The following is a 20,109-nucleotide window of genomic DNA, read 5'->3' as shown; positions in this document are numbered from 1 at the left end:
CAGACAGACAGGCAGACAGGCAGGCAGACAGACAGACAGACAGACAGACAGGCAGACAGACAGGCAGGCAGACAGACAGACAGACAGACAGCAGCTGGAAACATCTGGAGGCGCCTGCAGACGGTCACATGACACACTCACAGTCAGATTTGCACCTTTGTGTGTGTGTGTGTGTGTGTGTGTGTGTGTGTGTAGCTGTCTGCTTTATTAACAGCAGGAGGAGACATTTACTCAGATATGTTACAGTGTGACTGTGGGAGTGCATTATATTATATTGAAGGTGTTACCTCTTTTCATTGATTTTATGTGTATACATGCATATTTTTTATCCTGTGCAGGCAATGCTTTTTATTTATTTTATTGTATTTTATTGTTTTTTTTATCTTTCTTATTGTCTGCTTCATGTTTTTATTGTGTTATTTATTTATTGTGTTTTATCCTGCAGTGCTTTTTATTTATTGTATTTTATTGTTTTTTATTTTTCTTATTGTCTGCTTCATGTCTTTATTGTGTTATTTATTTATTGTGTTTTATCTTGTTGTGCAGCGCTTTGGAAACTTTGTGTTTGCTAAAACATAGTGCTATACAAATAAAGTGGATTGGATTTCTAATATTTTGGCCCTCTCATGTATGTAAATATAAGAAACACCTCTCAGTATAATGCAGTCCAGTTTAACACCACTGCAAACTACATGTTATGTCTTAATTGGCTTCATTTCCACAGCCGGTTTTAGAAACACTGAGGCTGTGCATACACATTTATCCTATGCAACCTCACTCTTTTTTTAAAAATAATAAAAAATCTCCTGGAAACTGGAAACAACATGCAGGACTCCCTCTGGGTTAGTAAAGGGTTTGTTTGTTCTCTCATTTCAGTCTTTGTATGAACATGTAGGACTTTAATCATCATATATATATCGGCCCATTTCTCATGGAGTATTTCAGTAGATGAAATAATCACATTTACTCTCAGCAGTGTGTTTCCACTGCGTACTGAAATCTGCAGAGTAAACAAACTTGACTTGAACTTCTCTGCAGGGTTCGGAGCTTCAAGCTCAGCTACTCAGATGTTCTGATGAGGACTGAAGTCCATGCTGGTCTTAATTTTGAATGTGACGCTGATGAAGGAAGTCTCTGTAAACACAAAACTCACAACTTTCTCCTTTCTCTTCTCTCAATAGATGGTGGTAACCTTTGTTACCTGACTGGCTCTGACTGGGCCATGTTACTGGGACTGATAGAAGGATCACAAGTAGAGATGACTCTTGGTGCTGCAGTCTGCTTTGAGATCACACACCATCATCAGTCCTCTGTGACGTATGAGTACCAGCGGTGTATCTGGACTGCTCTGGTGCTGCTCTACAGACACACCGAGCCTGTTCACACCTGGCATTAAAACGCACCTTGGGTGATCCAGTGACAAGTGGACTCATAGTGGAACTCTTAGTACGTCACTTCTAACCTGGAAGATGTGTCTCGAGTGACCACTTGTGATTGGATTTCACTTCCCCTCCCCTACAGAGTTTTTTGTGTGATATTTATAGGAAGTGAGTCTGTCTAAAAACCTTTGTCACGCAGTGAATACCAAGACCAAGACAAAAGGAGTTCTAAGTACAGACTCCAAACATAAACATCATTTTTATTAATGTAAGGTTATATCTATTTGCTTTTTAAAGTCTGTTTTTCTATTTACTAGAACTGCAAAGTGTGGGTTGGTCGCTATGAATCGACTCCTTTTATTTTCACGTTGTTTAGGATAAAAATATTGATTGGGGAAACTTTTAGTGGATATTTTCTACTTGAGTGTCATTATTAGAGCTTTTATAAATATAAAATGTCCTGCATGTCGGTGTAAATGAATATATTTTGTTGAATTACTTCTCTGGAGTTTCATTTCTGACTGAAATTCACTCGAGGCTTTATAATGTCCATGAATGAATGTGTGCTGGTCTTCAGGCCTGTCTCAGAGTTTGTCATCATGGATTAGCGGGCAAACGAGAATAACACGTCTCTCATCAGTGTGTCATATATAGCTTCTTTGAAACACAAACAATAGAAAATGTAAATAATATATAACTCATATAATAATAAATCATCTGTTTTAAACCTAAGCCACTAGCTTTGAAACTTTGTTACTATTTTTGCAAACCTCTACACACTAATCACAAAAACCTAGGCAAAAAAAATATTATTGCAAAATGTGTTTTTGCACAAATACAGTACACACAAACCATCATTTGAATAAGCACGCTGATCAATATCAATGATCGTATCAATGAAACACACTTGTGACTTTTGATTTTTGTTTTGTTTTTTGTTCTAACACTTCTCAAACAACAAATGCTTTACAAATATGGAGGCCGACAAAACAAAGAACAGATAATAACAGTAGCGAGAAGGTCGGATAAGGCATTGAGGGATTTCTAGGTGAGAAGGAGAATTTTGTAAGAGATGTTCTCTCTCCTCTATGTGCCATGACGAGTGAAAACGTCTGTTCTTGTACTATTCATGAACATCAACACAACAGGAGGAAAGCAAATGTCCCTATTGCATTCAGTTTTATTATTATTACTATTATTCCACTTCAGGTAAAAAAAAAGAAAAGAAACTTCTAACAGTAGTTATAACAGTAGTGCAAGAAGGGATTCGACAAGCGTACATTCATTTCCAAACAACTGACTCACATTGGGGAGTAACATGTGCCACATTCAGGACGACAATATAAAAACCTACATGATTTGTAAATGTGTAGTTGTGAAGTCGTGTAGCTCCGTTTTCACAGTTACAACAACGTCAGTTCATTTCGAAGCGGGACGCAGCCTCCCACAGGAAACCGGTGCCGGGTCAGGACAGGAACTGGGACATGAAGGTCACGGCCTGGTGAAGGTCTTCTGTCAGCTCCTCCGGTAGTGAAAGCACCGCTGATGTTAAACCTTGAGTTATTTCTAATATCCTGCATGGAGAACAGCGTACGGTTGTGATCAGATCGCTGCTGCTGCTGTGTTAGTCATTATGTCCACCAGCTTAACATTTGGATTTGAACTCACCAGTTGATGTACTGAGCAGCCAGTTGAGGTTCGTGCCTGGAGCCTTCCTCTACCACCAGACACTGTTTCATCTGTTTGAAGTTGGCCTCGATGTCTTTCTTTATTTCAGAGAAAGCCTGAATTCCTCTGAAAGAGCTGATGACTTGCTGCAAACATAAAAGCACAGAGGCTGATGCATAATATATATTTTTTAAAAAGCTGAAATAGTGACAGTTGGGACTGTATTTTTCTTACATATATAACCGAGAGCTGGTGGGCGATGTATTTATGACTTCCAAGGTGTCTGATATCTTCTTCGAGCTGTTGACTCAGCACCAGGAGCTGGTTCAGTTTGGCAATGTGGAAGAAATATTCTGCAGAAGAGGATTCGGTAAACCTTAATTATGCTCTTTGGGAAGCAGCAACGTGTTTTTAACGATGTGTGGATGGACTATAAGCCATCAATGTGAATATGAAGGTGCAGAGGCAACATAGATTTTTTGAACCATAACCAGTGGTGGACGAAAACTTTGCACCTTTATTTGAGTAAAAGTTATTATAATGCACGGTGTAAAAAGTACTTCAAAGTAAAAGCCACATTCAAAACTGTATTTATACATTTTAATGTGTTTTATTATTTTTAGCATTATCTTATGTATTTATTTAATGTTTTATTTTTTTTTTTTTATTTATACAGATATACAAATCTCTGATTGATTGATTCAAAGTATCAAAAGTAAAGTGACTTATTATGCAAAATAATGTATTATATACATCTGTGATTACTGGGTAGTTTAATCTATAGAAATGCATCATATCTTATTATAAAATAATAAAAATCTTTAATCTGAAGAACAACAGTTATCAAGTGGAGTAAAAATAAAATATGTGCCTTTGAAATGTAGTAGAGTATATGAAATAGTATAAAATAGAATTAATGTGGTACAGTATTAAAGTACAGTAATTAAGTAAATGACAATCAAGTATCTAGCTGGATGTCCATTTTAGATGTGCTTTTTTAAACGCATTACCTTATTTACATATCTTGAACTGAATTCCAGCATAAAAACCTTGTAATATATTTTACAGTTTAATAATAATTCCTCCTGGCTGGTGATAAATGTACATCCACCTCTGACCTCTGATCTCTTACCGTCCATTGGCGGCCTCTCCAGCATGTCCACCGGGCTGCCTTGAATGAGGAACACCTCTACTCGAGGAAACATTGCTGATAGACCGACCATGTCCAGGTAGTCCTGAGGAAACACATAAAGCCAGTTTCAGGCATCTTTATGTACGCCATAAAAGTCAGGCTCCTGTTTTATTTGGACGATATTATTAAATGTGATACCTCCAGCTGTGGCATAGGCTTTGGTAGATGTTCAAGGCACTGCAACATCTGGTCAAGAATCTCTGATCCTTTACGAATACAGCACAAAAAAAACAAACAAAAAAAAACATTAAACATGCAGGAACTCTATAAGTCAGATTTAACACTTTGATACTTTGTCACACTGACCTTGGATCTGGAAAGTGTCTGACTCCTCCGGGCTGCAGCCTTGTCCTAACTGCTCCTGGAACTGTAACACAGAAACTATGACTAATGTCACAGGATAAAAAGAAGAGCATCTAAACAGAGTGATATAAAATGCTTGTGAACAAAAGAACAGACTGCACGTTGGACCTAAAACCTGCCTTGAGATGTTGAGATGTATCATGTTTAAGTCAGGTCTAATGCTGCTGACTATATTTCTACAATATGGGACAGACTCACAGGGTCCTCTGCAGGAAATGTGGACTGTTGCTCATGATGTAATAAAAAGAAAAATGCATGAAGAAGATGTCTGAGTGTCGCCTAAATGTGAATCTGGCAGCTTAACTTCATTTGTTTTCATTCAAGCAGTCTAATATAAATTATACAACAGCTATATTTTGTTTAAAACTGCTGAAGAAATGCTGGAAAATAGACGTGATCATAATTATATGGACATTTATTTGTGCATCAGCCCACTGTGACACATCTCCATATAATATGATGTACGGCCGACATTAGCTCATATAATTAATGCAGTGCACACCCAGTGACTAATTGAATCTTGTTTAACAGGCGTGTGCTGTGCATACATTACTCTTCCAGTGTTTGTTTGCTTTGGTTCAGCTGATGGAGATGCACATGGGGCTAATTAGATCTGGATGTGACTTTTACTGGAGAGATCAGCTGAGTTAGAGCAACTCTGATTACCAGGCGAGGAAACAAGTCATGAATGGATGAGTTTGAGTCTGAGATGGTGCTCATGTGACCCCGACTTTATCCCAAATAAATGAGATATCAGCTCTAAGAGATGGAATGTTCAATACTTTTTAAATCAGGAGACAGTGAACAGCTTTGCAGAGACTACGTGGTTTAAATAACAGTGATTTCTTTAAATTTTCTGAGAGCCAAAAAGTGTTTGAGAATGAATCGTTAAAAGTTTTTATGAGTGCTAACAGACTTAGAATAATCTTAAGGAGGTGGGATAACCAGCAGCACCTCCACTGAACAAAAATGGGAAAGCGAGACTGACAGTCGCATTACAGGCGACGTCTGGACAAAATATTGTGAGTTTCAGTGGAAGACGTCGAGCTCAGCCTCTCACAGAGCGTCTGTCTCTCAGTAACTCAGCTTCCTCCAGCTGCTGGAGAAGATGTGGCTCTCAGGAAGCGAAGCGTCATCACCTGTTCTGGGTCTGTAAATGCTTTCTGGTGTATTTGGGACTGAAATTGCTTCGAATCAGGATGAACTACTCTTTGGATTTCTACACTCAACATCTGTAAATATTAAGACAAAACACACGTTTGGTTCACTGAGCGTAGCTGCTAGAAAAGCAGGAGTGGTTTGATATTATTCATAAAATCTTCTCTGTGAGACGACAGAAAACTAAATTCGAGGAAATTTGGGAAAAGTGGAGAAAGTATATGACTCCTAAACGCCCTCCTTTGTTTAATTCTTGTGATTTTTTCTTTTTTCTTTTCTAACCACATGTTTTTGTTCTGTTCATATTTGTATATTCTATAAAAATCAAAGATAAATCATTGTATAACTTCATCATGTAAAGTGCTGAGGATACGTGATCACAGATAAAGAAAAAAGCAGAGGAGAGATCTGTGAGCAGTCAGGGGTGGACACGTTCAGCGCTCACCTGCTGCATCTGTGCCCGGATCAGGAGGTCCAGCTGCCCACAGAGACACAACATCTCCAGGCCCACCTGCTCTGGACTCAGCCGGACGGGCATCAGAGGTCTCTTCACCTGTAGCTCCACTGACACAGCAACCAAATCAGTAGGCCTGTCTGACACCACCACCACCACCACCACCTTTCATCTCACATCTTAATAAACACAAACATGCATCCTTACAGGTCCACAGAAGGATGGAGGTGAAGGGCTGGAGGGGAGTGGTCAGCTGTGTTGAAGATGGAGCATGCAAGATGGACTTTGATTCATAAAGATCGGATCATAACACCTGAATAAAACCGAGTGGGACTCACCTCTGAAGGCTTCGTGGTAGGCGCACGGCTGACAGAGCGGCTCTGATGCGCTCACAGCCATCTCTGCCCGGATTACCTCACTGCGCTCCTGGACCAGTCCCGCTGCTCAGAGCCATAAGAGGCTCAGTCAAAGCCGAGCCTGTCTGAGGCGAGACGACAAAAGAAAAATGCTCGATTTCTTTATTTTATTGCATTTGAATCGGAGCTATCTGTCTGTCTATCGCAGGGTGAGGGGGGTGAGTGAAAAAGCCGACACGGTGTGTGTGTCTTCATCCGTGATTCGTCGCTTCCTTGCGGGTCACGATGCTCACACGCAGCCGCAGGGTGAACAGTGCATCCCTCTCCTCCACCGGAGGATCCATGATGTAATAATAAGAATATAAAACACACACACACACACACACACAATGCCCACGCCCTTTGCAACAACAGCCGTGCAGCCACAGTCTGTGATTTGCACACACACACACACACACACACACACACACACACACACACACACACTCTGAGGACGCGCCTTACAGGATGATGTCATGTTTTTGGGGATGGAGATCACAGCATCACTTGGTGAGGGTGCAGCCTGACAGCAGAGGTGTTCTCTGCAGGTTTGATGCAGCACACCTGATTAATGTGGCGTGCATGCACCAGAGTACTGCACAGTATTATCATGTATTATAATACTACTTTATACTTACATTGCATTCAAAAGGTACTTTGTAGCTCCACTATATTTTTTCTAGGGTTGCAACTAAAGATTTTCATTATCGCCTAATCTGCAGACTATAATTTGGTACATACAGTTGATATTTGGATATGGACTGACTCGATCTCTGACCAAGATTGCACAATGAACATTTATGCACAAGTTATTGTAGAGTTTATATATATTTTATATGTTCTTCCATCTCTATCTTTGTTCCTAAAACCCAAGGTGGAGTCCTACCTGCAGTCCAAAACCCAAATATATTCAGTAAATAATAATAAAAAAAAATCCTCACAACTGAGAAGCTGGAACTAGAAAATAATCAACATTTTATGATTATTTTGGATAAATTTCTTGTTGATTAATCACGTAATCATTGCAGCTCTATTCGTTACACTAGAGTTACCTTTCAGATTAAGATCAATGTATAAATTTTTATGCTTTGTTACAGATTAAACTGCACGGCTGCAGATTAAATACCCCCAAATGATGAAGTAACTACTGCTCAACCACAGCTCACATTACTGCATCAATAATAATCAGTAATATAATTTAATATAAAGGAAACATTTGCTGAGAATTCACGTGCACTTGTTCATAAACTTGGAGCTGAACTGGTTTGAAATGTTAACGCTGAGCAGAGTTGAGTCAACTTCGGTGGAGCTGGGTGAAGTTTTAGTTTAAAAATACTTAAAGAATAAAATATTATCGTGGTTTAAATGTAACTGGATCATAACAATAACAATAGAGGTCATTCTGCATTATGAGTATTTACTTTTGATACTTTATGTACTTTAACTACAGTGAACTGTTTTAAGGACATTTACTTGTAACTTGAGTGTTTTCAGAGCTTTGTATTGTCACTTTTATTTAAGTAAAGGATCTGACTATCGCTGCAGTGCCAGTGGAAGATCCTCAAAGCGCAAACCAACTCTGGGCTTGGTTTATTAAATAGCAAAGTCAGGACAGGATGTCTCAAATCCTTCAATCAATCAGGGACTCGAAATGGGTCTTAATAAAATACAACTGGCTTATAAAGTTTGTCACAGTTTTACAGTATCCAAAGTGAAAGTTTGAAATAAAAATGCAGAGGAAGAAAAAAAAGGCAAGAAGACATTTAAATAGTGTGCTAAGGAATATATCTCCCGATACTGTAATAATAGTCTGGCGTTATAAAAAAAAAAGAAAAAGAAAAAACTGAAGACAGTTCTCTAGCAAAAATCTAACTCACCTGATTCTTTTCAACACTCAAATATACAACAATGTACATATTTTTGTAAACAACCTTAATTTCAATAGATAATCTTGTGTACAAGTGCACCTGGAGGAAAAAAATAACATTTATATCCTTTTGTATCGACTACCGCCCCACACACACTCAAGATCGACCTCGACGGTAATCTTTGTGAGCTTCTATCAAGAATAAAGATCCACAACTGTACATCTGAGAAGAGCAATTATACATCGGGTCAAAAGTCCAGTGGCTGAAGCGGAGAGGACATGCTGGATTTTGACATCTTGGGACTCCGTCCTCTGTCTCGAAGGGACTCCAGTTGACTTCCAGTACTGGCTCTGAGTTTGTTGTTCTCCTACTGACGAGTGCCGGGGGGTAGAGTGAGGTTGGCCATGAGCTCGTGAACCGAAGCAAATATCGTACACTCGCCTGAAAGAAAAGATGGAGAAGAAGCAGAGTCGGTGTTACTGTATCATCAACAGTCTCGGTGTGGCACATTTGATACCGCTTTCCAGTACGGTAAATTATTCAGCATTCATCGGCGGGGCGAGTCTCACCCTGTCTGGCGGGGTGCAGCTCATTGAACCTCTTAAGGATATTAGAGACCATGAGCGCCGCCGCCCCGGAGGAGCTGTGCTGTCTGGGGATGTCGGCCTGCTGAGTGAGGCCCGTGGCCATGTCGTACACGATGGGCACGATGATGCTCACTGGCTCCTGGGGCACCGGGATACGCTGGGTCAGCTGCAACTGTGGGACCAAACACACGGGGGGGTCAGAGGTACAGGTACACGTCTCATGTCCAGCTTATGGTGAGAGTCTGCCGAGACTTACAAAGAAGAGCATCTTGGACTTGAGCACCACAGCGATGGTACCAGGAGGGGCGATGGGAGGAGCGCTGGGCGGGATGGTAAGACAGAACTGGACGTTCCACTTCAGCTGTGCAGCCTGGTCGGGGAACTGCAGAGAACGTTTTTATTAATTAGTATCTTACAAACATTTCAAGTGCTTTATATGAGCAGATAAAGGCTCAACTCTCTTTAAGTACACGGCAGGTTTATCAGGACATACAGTGTGCTTGTTCTGCATCTCGTTACAATGTTTCCTCTGTTATTTAACAGCTAGTAGAACGAAACAAGTGGAGATCTCGATAACAAGCCCCTCGTGTAAAACAAACAGCCACCCACCAGCTCGAGTTTCATGATGCGCACACAGTCCCGGAGGATGTTAGTGGGTGCCCCCAGCAGCTTTGTGAAGGCATTTAGAGTGTTGTATTTAAAGGGAGGACCAGCAACCTGGAAAGAGGACAACAGAAGATGGATCAATAATGAGTTTCTTTTTAGTGGCCTTAATTGAAGCACTACAACCCAGAACAATATTCTCAATTAGAATCTTTCAAATGCTTCAACTACGGCTCAGATATATCTATTAATCAGGCTTCGTTTCGATGCTGCTCGTTACTTACCCGCGTCTCAAAGAACTTCTCCAGCACCTGAAGCTCCTCCTGGGACCATGGACCTGTGTTTTCTGGAGTGACTTTGAGTTGCAGCGTCTGGTAGTTCTTTGGGTTGAGAGCTACGCGGCACTTGAGCACGTCCGTTTTGAACATGATCACGCCCGGCTCGTTGGAGTTCACAATCGATAACTGGAGAGAGAGAGAGAGGAGTGAGGGAAGTTTGGAAAACATGATGTAATGTGAGGGATAAAGATATTTTGTTCAACACTCACGTTGGCCTCCTGCTGGATGATCCTCTGCAGGTGTCGTCTCATGATGACTGAACCCAGAAAGCGCTCCAGCGGCGAGCAGAGGTAGCTTCCTGCCAGGCCTGGCACCAGGCAGGGTGTGGGTGAGGGGAGCAGAAGCACATGCAAGGCATTGTGGGTGAGGATGGTAGGAATGGAGGCAGCCCAGGGACGCTGAGGTAGCTTGCGGGGTGGAGGCATACTGGTAGGCATGACTTGTGAACCTAAAGACAGAAAGAGAAGAGAGTTTTTGTTACATAGTTTGTCCAAAGAGCACGGACGACGCTGCAGGATATCAACACTTACTGGTCCCAGCACGTGGAGAATGAGGGTCAGGTATAGGGGAGTGCAGTGATGGGTTACCAGGGGACATGCCATGGATCCTTGCCCCAGGAGAAGGCCCTGAGACCTGGGGTGAACCCGGCCACTGGTTCCTATGGCTGGGAGACACCATGGCATACGGAGAGCTCGGGTCCAGAGCACCTACGGCGAAGGAGAGGCGGCCATCAGCACCCAAACAACACTTCATGTCAGATGAATACACCAGTGTGTGCCCACTATCATACGTCTGCTAAAGTCTGCAGCCTACAAAGTGCCTAAGTGAAGCTGTTCAGCCCGTTCCTGCCCTTGCCCAGCAGACCAGAATTTTACCACCAGTCCAGCTTCTTACCGTGGGGACTGGCAAAGCTGGTCTGGCCCATGGCTATACCCAGAGAAGACGGAGACGGGGTGGGCCCAAAAGGAGAGGGTGCCCTCAGTGCTCCACTAGGGGAGCCAGAGGCATGGATGTTCCCTGCACACACACATACACACATGCCAAATGGCCCGTCAGACTCTGAGGTTGACAAGTTCTCCTCACACACACACACACACACACTCATGTACACACAGGCTAAAGCAGGGCGGAAGGGCTGCAGCCTCTGGCTGGCGGGCTGAGATGGAGAGGAATGGAAGGAGCAGGACTAAATGCATGCTTTGTTCCCTGCTGGCTGTGAGGTGTGTGTATGTTGCATGAGAAACACAACTGCTCTCACGGTTTCGACAAAATTAAAAAACGGGCACACATGGTCGCTCTTTTCTCGTTCTCTGTGACATTCACACGACTCGCTCTGGCGACAAGTCAGCGGGGGAAGGTTGATGACAGCGATGCGGTATATTCAAAAACAAAATGATCTGCTGGTCGCGATCCTGTATGGCAGCTCGACAAGCTCAGATGACAACAAACAACACAGAATATCATTCACTCGCACATACTTGGACAAACAGTACCAAACTTGCCACTACCTGGTGACTGCGTGGGCATCATGGACGGCGAGGGAGTTACGTTAGCGTGGTAATTTGGCGGCGAAGTGAGCGGAGGGTAGACGCCTCCCGCGCCTCCTCTCATCGCCTGTGGCTGCGGTTGGGTTTGTAAGTGGCTTATCAGGTTGTCCATCACGTCCACGCCCACCGGTGAGGGCGGGTTGTCGTCTTCGTTGACGGAGCGTCTGCGAGAATCCTGGTTATTGTCCACAAACATGTTCAGGAATGTCTGGAGAGGAGACAGACCCCGATTAGTATCCTTACACTTTCATGTGTGTAAGAACCGTAGTAGTATTGTTTATCTAAGTCTTGTATACCTTCAGTCCAGGAGCAGGGTAAAAGCCCTCTACAATCTTAGTGTTGTCAAAAAGACTGTAGGCTCCGTCCCTGATGGCCACCACGCCGCGGCTGCGGCAGTAGATGTCGATGCAGTACATGTTTCGGAACGCCAGCCGGATGTGCGTGGCCGACTGCGGTAAGATGGAGAAGCACTGGTAGGCAGTGTTGGTGCGCTGGGTCAGGCCCAGCATGGGCACTGTTGGTAGCTTGTTGATTGCATTCAGAGGGGCCAGTGTGTCTGATAGCACCTGTGGAAAACGATTTTAAAAAGGTGAGGAGCATGAACAGAAGCAGCACACTTTGTGCTGTCAGACAATACTTGAATTTCTGCTGCGTACCTGCAGCAGCTGCATCACATTTGGACTCTTGTTGAACATCTCCTGCAGCTGATGGAGGATGATATTGTGGCAGTTGGAGCAGCCGGAGTTAGGCCCCACGGTGCCCAGGGCGAGGTGGAAACGATGGCTGCTGGAGTTCCACTGGATGGTGACGGAGCTGCCCTTGGTGGTGCCGTAGCACAGCACCAGCTTACGGTAGTTATACAGCCGCACCTCTGAGAACAGGCTCAGGTAAGACGGCATCTCTGGTGGGGGGAGGATGCAGTCACAATATGCAGACGCATTAGATCAGTGTGTTGAGACAATAATGAGTGGAACCGTTAACTCGTGTCATTTATTTAGATGCGAGTGGAGTTTTGGCTTTACGGACGAACGTGCACGTACCTGGCAGTGCACGAGAGAAGTTGAGGACACACTGGTAGAGTTGACTGATGGCGCTCCAGTCGTTAAGGAACATCTCAACCACCTTACGCCCGCCCACCGGCTCCGACAGAGGGTTCTCATAGGTCAGATAAACGTGCCGCGTGGAGGCTAACAGAGGGGACACATGTGTTGTTTAGACATTTGCATATTCACATATTTTAAGCAAAGCACATAATACGACAGTCTATGAAAATGATGAGACTTTACACTGAGTATTTAATAAATTATACGATATGTGTTGGTTTGACTTTGCTCTTTGAGATTTTTAATCTTTTCTGGGTAAATCAAGCTAAATAAATAAAATGTTACGAACTCGGAGCACCCTGTGGGCGGAGTGTACCTTGCTCTTTGCTGTGTGTGCTGTTGAGAGGGCAGTTGGCCAACACCAGTTCAGCCACCCAGGTCCGGTTGTTCCTGCCTTGTAGTCGGAAGGTGCAGTCCAGCAGGGATCGATCTAAAGCTCTCCTGGTCTCCTCTCCTACACCTTTACAGGGAGGAATCCTGCAGGAGAAACAGTAACGCCGCTCAGTCACAATGGTTTGTATTTCATACTAATTTCATTAAGCCGTCGTGTGATTGTACAGTAAAAGCATGCGTGTGTATTTTATTACTTTAGTAGACGAATCGCATGACTGCTGCCGTCTCCCTCCACTTGGACGCCCTGGTTTGGGATCTCCATGTTGGACAGCTGCTCAAAGACAAAGACAGACATGCAGCATTAGCCAGAAAACACATGACCAGGACCAACACACTGATGATGAACTGATGAACTTACCTCTGTTCTGAGGCCAATGAAAGGCATGTTGGTGTCGCACATCGCTACAAGGTGAGCCAGCTCTTTGTTGAAGGCACACATTTCTCCAGACCGCTTAGGCTTCTTTGGCTCTGGATCCCCCTGTTCTCCAAACATCTGCAGAGACAAGTTTTATTTAACTTAATTTATCCGGCTGGGCAATTATTTGCACAATCACAAAAGGTACATATTAGGAGGTTATGTTGTAATGATGCCGCATACACATAAAGCTGCCAGCGTTACCCCAGAGGCTGAGCAATTTCTCATTATATTAGACAGGAACATTAAGTGTGAAATGTTATCATTGTAATGTCTTTGTCCGCTGCGCCTCGTAAACAGCTTTCGAGGGTGGGCAGAGGATTTATCATGTTCCTAGCAAGTCCAAACTGCCTCGTTCTGACCCCTCTGCCAGCACCACCTCCATTATAACTCCATCATCTGTCTATGATGAAATACTCTGCAGTTCATCACACGCATGAACGTTTGGACGTACCTTTCTCTTAGTCCCAGGTCGGGCCCCTCTCGCTGATGTGGTATCCTGGACAAGATGTTCTAGGTTGGGTTTGAAATGCTGCAGGAGCTGTGCGCACATGGGTCCGTCCTCTCCTTCCAGCTGAGACACGGACAGGAAGGAGTACTTGTACTGCAACGCTGTGGGACTGCTCGGCACATCAAGCATTTCCACCACCTACGGGAAAGACGTGAGGAGAAGAAAAGATGGACCATTAGAGCGAGGACGCAAAAAGCAAGTTAGAACTTTTTAAACGGTTACTAGAATTTTTTTGTGGCATATTGTCTGATGAACTCACGATGTAGTACTGCGGAAGCCGCGTGAGCTTAATGAAGAGTTTGTGTTTGGACAAGTTGCCAACGGGGTGAGAGGCCGAGTTGGACAGGTGAAGGACGTCAGTGCACACAGTGGGAAGGTGCTTCACAGACTGCCGACAGCGCTGCTCTCCCAACCAGAACCTTGCCGGAGAGAAAGGAAAAAAAAACTCTCACTCTCTTTCTCACTCTCTTTCTCACACTGTTAACCAGCGCAAGACTCTGGCAATTCTTGCCACCTGTTTGGCCAAGTGTTGCTACTGACAGCAATTAGTCAGTTTTGACAGGCTAGAAGCGGGTGTCAGACTCTGATATCATTCGCCTGTGCCAATGCTGTGAATATATAGTACATCTCATGTTCATATCTATTTTAAAAATTGAGGAGATGGACCTACTTCAGCTGTTGAAGCCAAGATATGATGCGCTTCATATCGTCGTTAATGGTCTTTTCAATGTCATCCAGCATGGATTGATCTAGGGAGGGAACAAACCGGGATTTAATGTTAAAGTAGAAACTAAATATGAAATATTTAGACACACTTCCAGCCACTGTCATTCTTGTGATACAAAAAGAAAAATAGTTAAAGAGTTAATGTTTGTTAGGACTTACCTAATCCATACAACATGGGTTGGAACATGCCAGAGTGCAAGTCTACGAAAATGTGTAAACACTCTGATCGACCACAGGGCTCGAGGATTGGAATAATGAGTGTGGGTAACGCAGTCTCGATGAATGCTGAAAGAAAACAAACACAAACACACACACACACACACACACACACACACACACGTGTGATTAACACCATGGTGACAGTACATTCACTGATTGGAGGTGTTAAAAGGACGCCTGCATCTTAAACAACGCCTCTTTTTCTGATAACCATGATCACTGATCGACACAAGGCTTCATCTGCTGTAGGAGACGACACTGCTTTCTGTGCATCTGCTCCATATATACCTAGAAATGGGTGAGAAAGTAAATACGTACAGTTGTCGCTGGGGTTGCTGGTCTTCAAAATGGCCTTCAGCTCTTGTAGCTTCTGGTGGGAGCGGGCGTGCACGCTGTCGATCAAGAGTTTCTCTACCGACAGATGATCGATCTGAAGAACGAGTGAGAGAAAACAGACATTATTAAACTTGTAAGATGATTGTACCGATGTAAGTAATTAAAAAAAAACATATGTCCTGCTTGCCTTCATAGCTCTCTCCATTAATTTGGAGTCACAGGCAGGGAGAGGAGGCTCATGAGAGATTTGCAATGGCTTAGATCCATCCGATTCGTCAATCTTGATCGTGACTTTGTGCACTGACGCTGTACCCGTTTTCCTACCCAAAACCTGTTGGCTGGAGAAGCAAAGAAAAAGGACGACGGAGAGTAAGAATGAAGACTATATGAGCTTTCTCATGTCATTTGATTTTTGTTGTACATATACGTGAAGTCTTACTTCCAGACGGTGAGTGTGAGGTATTTCGCGGGCACGTATCTCTCCTCCTGCACCAGGTCTCCCCATCGCTCTCTGATCAGCATCAGAGTCTGAGAGTGGAGCACCTCGAGCTGCAGCGACAGACAGAAGGAGTCTGGAGACGACGTGGTTAAAGAAGACAGTGTGGGAAAATACCGAGTCCAGGTGAGTAGAGATTAAAGTACTACGCACATCTTTCCCATTAACATTCGAAACACGCTCACGCACACATGCCCTCAGACACATGCACTCTGTTGGTAAAAAAAAAAAAAAAAAAGGGGGTGTTTGTGCCTGACACAGACTGCTCTTTGACACGGTGAGCTGCACCGAGCAGAGCAGAGATGTACTGATTAGCATTGTGATCGTGCTCAGCTCGCATGCTTGATTAGGGTCTTTGATATTAGCATGAATGCCAACAAGACGTTGTGTCTCTCTCTACGTTTTTACCACAGACTGAGGAGCGACAGAGACACGTCTTCCTATATTTAAACCAGTCACAACAGCATAACGAACGGCAGGAGTATCACCGCCTGATGATACAAATGTTAGGTGACTGATTTTGATGTTGACATGACAGCGCACTTGTAAAAAAATGTATTTTAGTTGTAGTTTTCCGTAAAAAATTGCATCTATTTCCTAATACAGGTGTTGGAAACATCCTCATAAGGTATTAATTACACCTCACATGACGCTCTGGGTAACAGGTTGTGGCGAGAACAGTGCTGCCCTTTCTGTCCGTAACAAAAAAGTGATTGTGTTGTTTGAGAATTAATGAAAAAAGAGAAGGGGGGCTGTAAGAAGGACGCAATTCTGCAGCTGGGTTTCTCATTGGAACGCTGCACACGTCTGCTTGACCAGTCAATACACTATATGCTCTCTCTCTCACACACACACACACACCCTACTGCAGTAGTTCACATCAGACTGGGACTAAAGCCAAGTGATTTTGTGCAGGACATACACACATTGCCTGTGTGTGTGTGTGTGTGTGTGTGTGTCCCAATAGACAAAGACCAAGAAAGGATACGCAAGCAGTTGTACATGTCCTGTAGGGGTTTTTCATCCGCACACAGACGTGCCTGGACCAACTCGTGGATGAAGTTCACCTGCAAACTGTGAACCAAGGTTCGGCCATCTGTCAATGTGGAGGAGAAGCGGGGGTGGAAAAACATTAGCAATGGAGTATACGGACAGTCTGCTTGTCAATGGTACCCACTGGATGCATGCCTCACCTCCAGTTTCTTTGTCCTCCACCAGAATCTCCAACTTCAGCAGCCTCCAGGGAATATCGGGGTCATCTCCCATCACGGTCAAAGTGGCCTCGAACTCTCCTTCCACACGAAACTTTACACGGCCGTTAGCTACATAAATATACACACACAGGCAAGCATACGAGATCTTTACCACTATCAATACAGCTAAAAACACACTGCTAAAGATGTTATGAGACCGAGTGAGATTGTATCAGTTAAAATAGATCGTAAGTGGGTTTACGCGAGCTGCTTACCGACTGTGAGGTTTGCAAGCTGGGGCGGTAAGTCCGTGGTGACGAGGCGGTGTCGCAGAATCTGATTAAGCTGGCTCAGGGTGGTCTGCTTCTCGGACTTGGTGATGGGGTCTGGAGGAATGATCTTATCCTGCACAAATGGACACAGAAACAATTGTGTTGACGTGCCAAACGTACTATAGAGAGGGTTGTTTAAAGCCTTTTTAAATAACACTATGAATTAGCGCCCACACACACTTACCCGTATACATGTAGGCAACCGTGGGTATGACCCTGTGGTGAGAACATCAATGGCAAACGGGATGGCGAAGCTGGGCAAACGAGCGTGAACGAGGGCATCTCTGGCCAGCGACGCCAGCCTATCAGCTGTATCCACAAACAGGATGGTCTGCTGATCCAGGAAGCTGGAAATCATCTGTTACCGTGGATACGAAGGAGGAAAAAAAAAAAGAAAGAAAGAGTAAGTCGATTCTGAGAGATGAATTTGGAGCACGTTATCAAAAAAAATCAACTATATCAAATAGTACAGAACATACCGCACACTTCTCAACTTTCCCTGCGTTGCTCGCCCACTTCACCAGGGCGAGCAGACGCACGAACAGCTGCCTGGTGCGACTGGCAAACTGGACAATCTCGATTTTCCTGAAAAAGACACATTTGAATAAAGTTACACTCAACTTAAACAACTAGATAGATAGATAGATAGATAGATAGATAGATAATTTATTAATCCCTGAAGGGAAATTATGTCATCATAGCAGTCTGATATATTTGAATACAATAAAAATACAATAGAATAAAGTACCGAGGTAGAAAATAAAAACACAGAATGGGACAAGACACAAGATAAAAATAGAAGAATAAGTGTAAAAAATAGAAGAATAAGTGGCTCAAGGAGTGAAGGGATAAACAAAGAAACATACCTCTCCATGTCCGTTTTTCTGGGAAGTCTATGGGGAAAAAAACATTAAAATTATGAATTGTTCTCAGAGTAGAGCAGCTGCACACGCTGTGCACCCCTCATATGAGAGTCTACTACATTGTTCAGCTTTTTAGTTAGTAATTGAGTGACAAGTAGGGATGTAACGATGCATCGTGACACGATTAAAAATCGGTACAAATGCGTGACGATTCGCACCGGTCGACAGAAAAAATGAGTCGCGATTCTTCGCAAATGCGAGAGAAGTAAGATATGTTCTTTTCCTTCTTTTTTTTTTTTAACGTTATCTTCAATGGTTGGTGATTCATTTGTTCAACGTCAGACGTCAAGGCACAGAACGAGGGAAGACATGGCGAAAATAGCTTTGATGCACCGAGCAGGTTTAAATCACCTGTGTGGCGGCATTTTGGATTCCCTATATACACAAATACAACCGGTGAGACAAAACCAAAAACAGCGTGTAAATATTGCAAGAGACTGCAACATATAGCGGCAACATGAGCAACATGCAACTGCACATTACACCAGTTTACTTGTGAGGTTGTTTCTAAAGAAAGCAGATATTTTCATGTGTTTTGTTGTTTACGTTGCACTTTATTATAAGAGAACAAACTGTTTGAGAGTTTCTGTAAAGAAAGCGCCTACGATTTTTTTTCCTACAAACAAAAAGATAATTGCTCATAATTTGTCTGTAGCTCATTTTAAAAAAATCGTATCGTGAACAAAAAAAAAATCGTGAACCGAATCGAGTGTATCGTTACATCCCTATCTCGGACCATAAGCTACAACTTTAGACTCTATATGCTGACTTGTTTACCGGTACGCCCCCTCACATAACACTACTTATGCGTGCTGTACACTTTCTTAAAGTTTATTCCCAAACGTTTATATCCTAATTTAAGCTTGCAGAGCCCGTTCACAGTTTGTTTCAGTGTCTGGAAGAAGAGCATCCTCTGGGTTTACTGCCGTTAGCTCATTAGCCCGCCGGTTCGTTAGCTTTGCGGCCTACTCACAGCTCTGCCAGCAGGGTGATTTCGTGGTAGGTCCTCTGGAGGAGAAACTCAATCAGCAGGCTCAGTCGGACCCCCTGTGTGGCCGGTGCTCCCGGTGGTGGTGGCTGTGGACCCGAAACAACCGGACCTCCGAGCGGGACGAGCTGCCCATCTGACCCGATCTGCACCGGAGCCATTTTACAATGACGGTTAGCTTCACGGAGCTACTTAACGGAAAATCACCGCAGCTAAGTCCCCCGTGAAAAGCGTCAGAGCTGCGGCCTCACAACATTTCTCTCACGAGACGAGCTCCTGGTGGCGTGGGCTTGTTTTTTTCTCGCTCGGCGGTTAAACTCGACAAACAAAAACACCGAAAATTCAGAAACTCATCACAGAGAAGACTCAGCGCCGCTCAGCCGCCATCTTTGCTGGTCGGGGAGTCCTTACCCGTCGGGCTCGGTGGGAGAGAAAACCCGGACCGGAGCCTCGAGGAGCGGGAGTCACGACCGGCTCCTCGGTACCGTGTTTTACGCCAAACCACCACCGGTCCCCCAGACTCGAGTTCATGTGGGAACAAACAACTTGTTTTTTTTATTTATTATAATGGCCATTCATTGCCTATAGCCTAATTTAATGATATGATCCTTCCATTGATTTCACACTCTTCCAACAAATATGAAAATACTGAATTAAAGAGTGACTTAATCCAAAGATATTTTGCTCTTTTCCTTTGGTTTAACTTCTCACCCTGCTACAGTGATGTATAAATGTACTCTAGGACCCTTTGATGTCACTGTTGGGTGTGGTTACAGGTGCAATAGAGCAGTTAGAGGTGAAACAGGCTTGAAACCTCGCAAATATCCACTCACCTTTTAGCTCTATTTTGGTCTCCACCAACTCCTTAAGCAAATATTGGCTGATACGGCTAAATTTAGTGGATAAAAGATTTAATAGACAC

The 20,109-nt window shown here is 43.6% G+C and overlaps 2 protein-coding genes across 3 annotated transcripts; both read right to left on the bottom strand.

Moving 5' to 3' along the window:
• Nucleotides 1-633: 633 nt before the first annotated feature.
• Nucleotides 634-7,026, bottom strand: si:ch211-218d20.15 (hypothetical protein). Its single transcript, XM_019255742.2, has 8 exons — nt 6,553-7,026; nt 6,206-6,324; nt 4,546-4,606; nt 4,378-4,445; nt 4,180-4,282; nt 3,282-3,400; nt 3,048-3,193; nt 634-2,953 (listed from the first exon to the last, which is right to left on the bottom strand). Exons 1-8 carry the CDS (start codon nt 6,611-6,613, stop codon nt 2,845-2,847), a joined length of 786 nt encoding a protein of 261 aa, XP_019111287.1. The 5' UTR covers nt 6,614-7,026; the 3' UTR covers nt 634-2,844.
• A 1,080-nt stretch (nt 7,027-8,106) lies between these two features.
• med14 (mediator complex subunit 14) lies at nt 8,107-19,662 on the bottom strand. 2 transcript variants are annotated; one of them, XM_027291049.1, is made up of 29 exons: nt 19,173-19,662; nt 18,143-18,169; nt 17,756-17,861; nt 17,461-17,634; nt 17,220-17,349; nt 16,945-17,073; nt 16,740-16,847; nt 15,695-15,827; nt 15,443-15,593; nt 15,238-15,349; nt 14,860-14,985; nt 14,645-14,723; nt 14,234-14,393; nt 13,918-14,112; nt 13,407-13,541; nt 13,243-13,319; nt 12,972-13,132; nt 12,593-12,739; nt 12,209-12,453; nt 11,849-12,118; nt 11,514-11,760; nt 10,900-11,022; nt 10,536-10,712; nt 10,215-10,453; nt 9,952-10,131; nt 9,674-9,781; nt 9,321-9,446; nt 9,047-9,236; nt 8,107-8,918 (listed from the first exon to the last, which is right to left on the bottom strand). In XM_027291049.1, the coding sequence occupies exons 1-29, from the start codon at nt 19,346-19,348 to the stop codon at nt 8,845-8,847; spliced, it is 4,305 nt and encodes a 1,434-aa protein (XP_027146850.1). In that variant the 5' UTR covers nt 19,349-19,662; the 3' UTR covers nt 8,107-8,844. The 2 variants fall into 2 exon arrangements, with proteins under 2 accessions (XP_027146850.1, XP_027146851.1); XM_027291050.1 differs by lacking the exon at nt 10,900-11,022 and having other exon boundaries at nt 19,173-19,661.
• Nucleotides 19,663-20,109: the final 447 nt, after the last annotated feature.

This window comes from Larimichthys crocea, chromosome XVIII, assembly GCF_000972845.2.
Source record: "Larimichthys crocea isolate SSNF chromosome XVIII, L_crocea_2.0, whole genome shotgun sequence".
NCBI classification, from domain to species: Eukaryota; Metazoa; Chordata; class Actinopteri; family Sciaenidae; genus Larimichthys; species Larimichthys crocea.
This window is presented reverse-complemented; position numbering and strand designations above follow the sequence as displayed.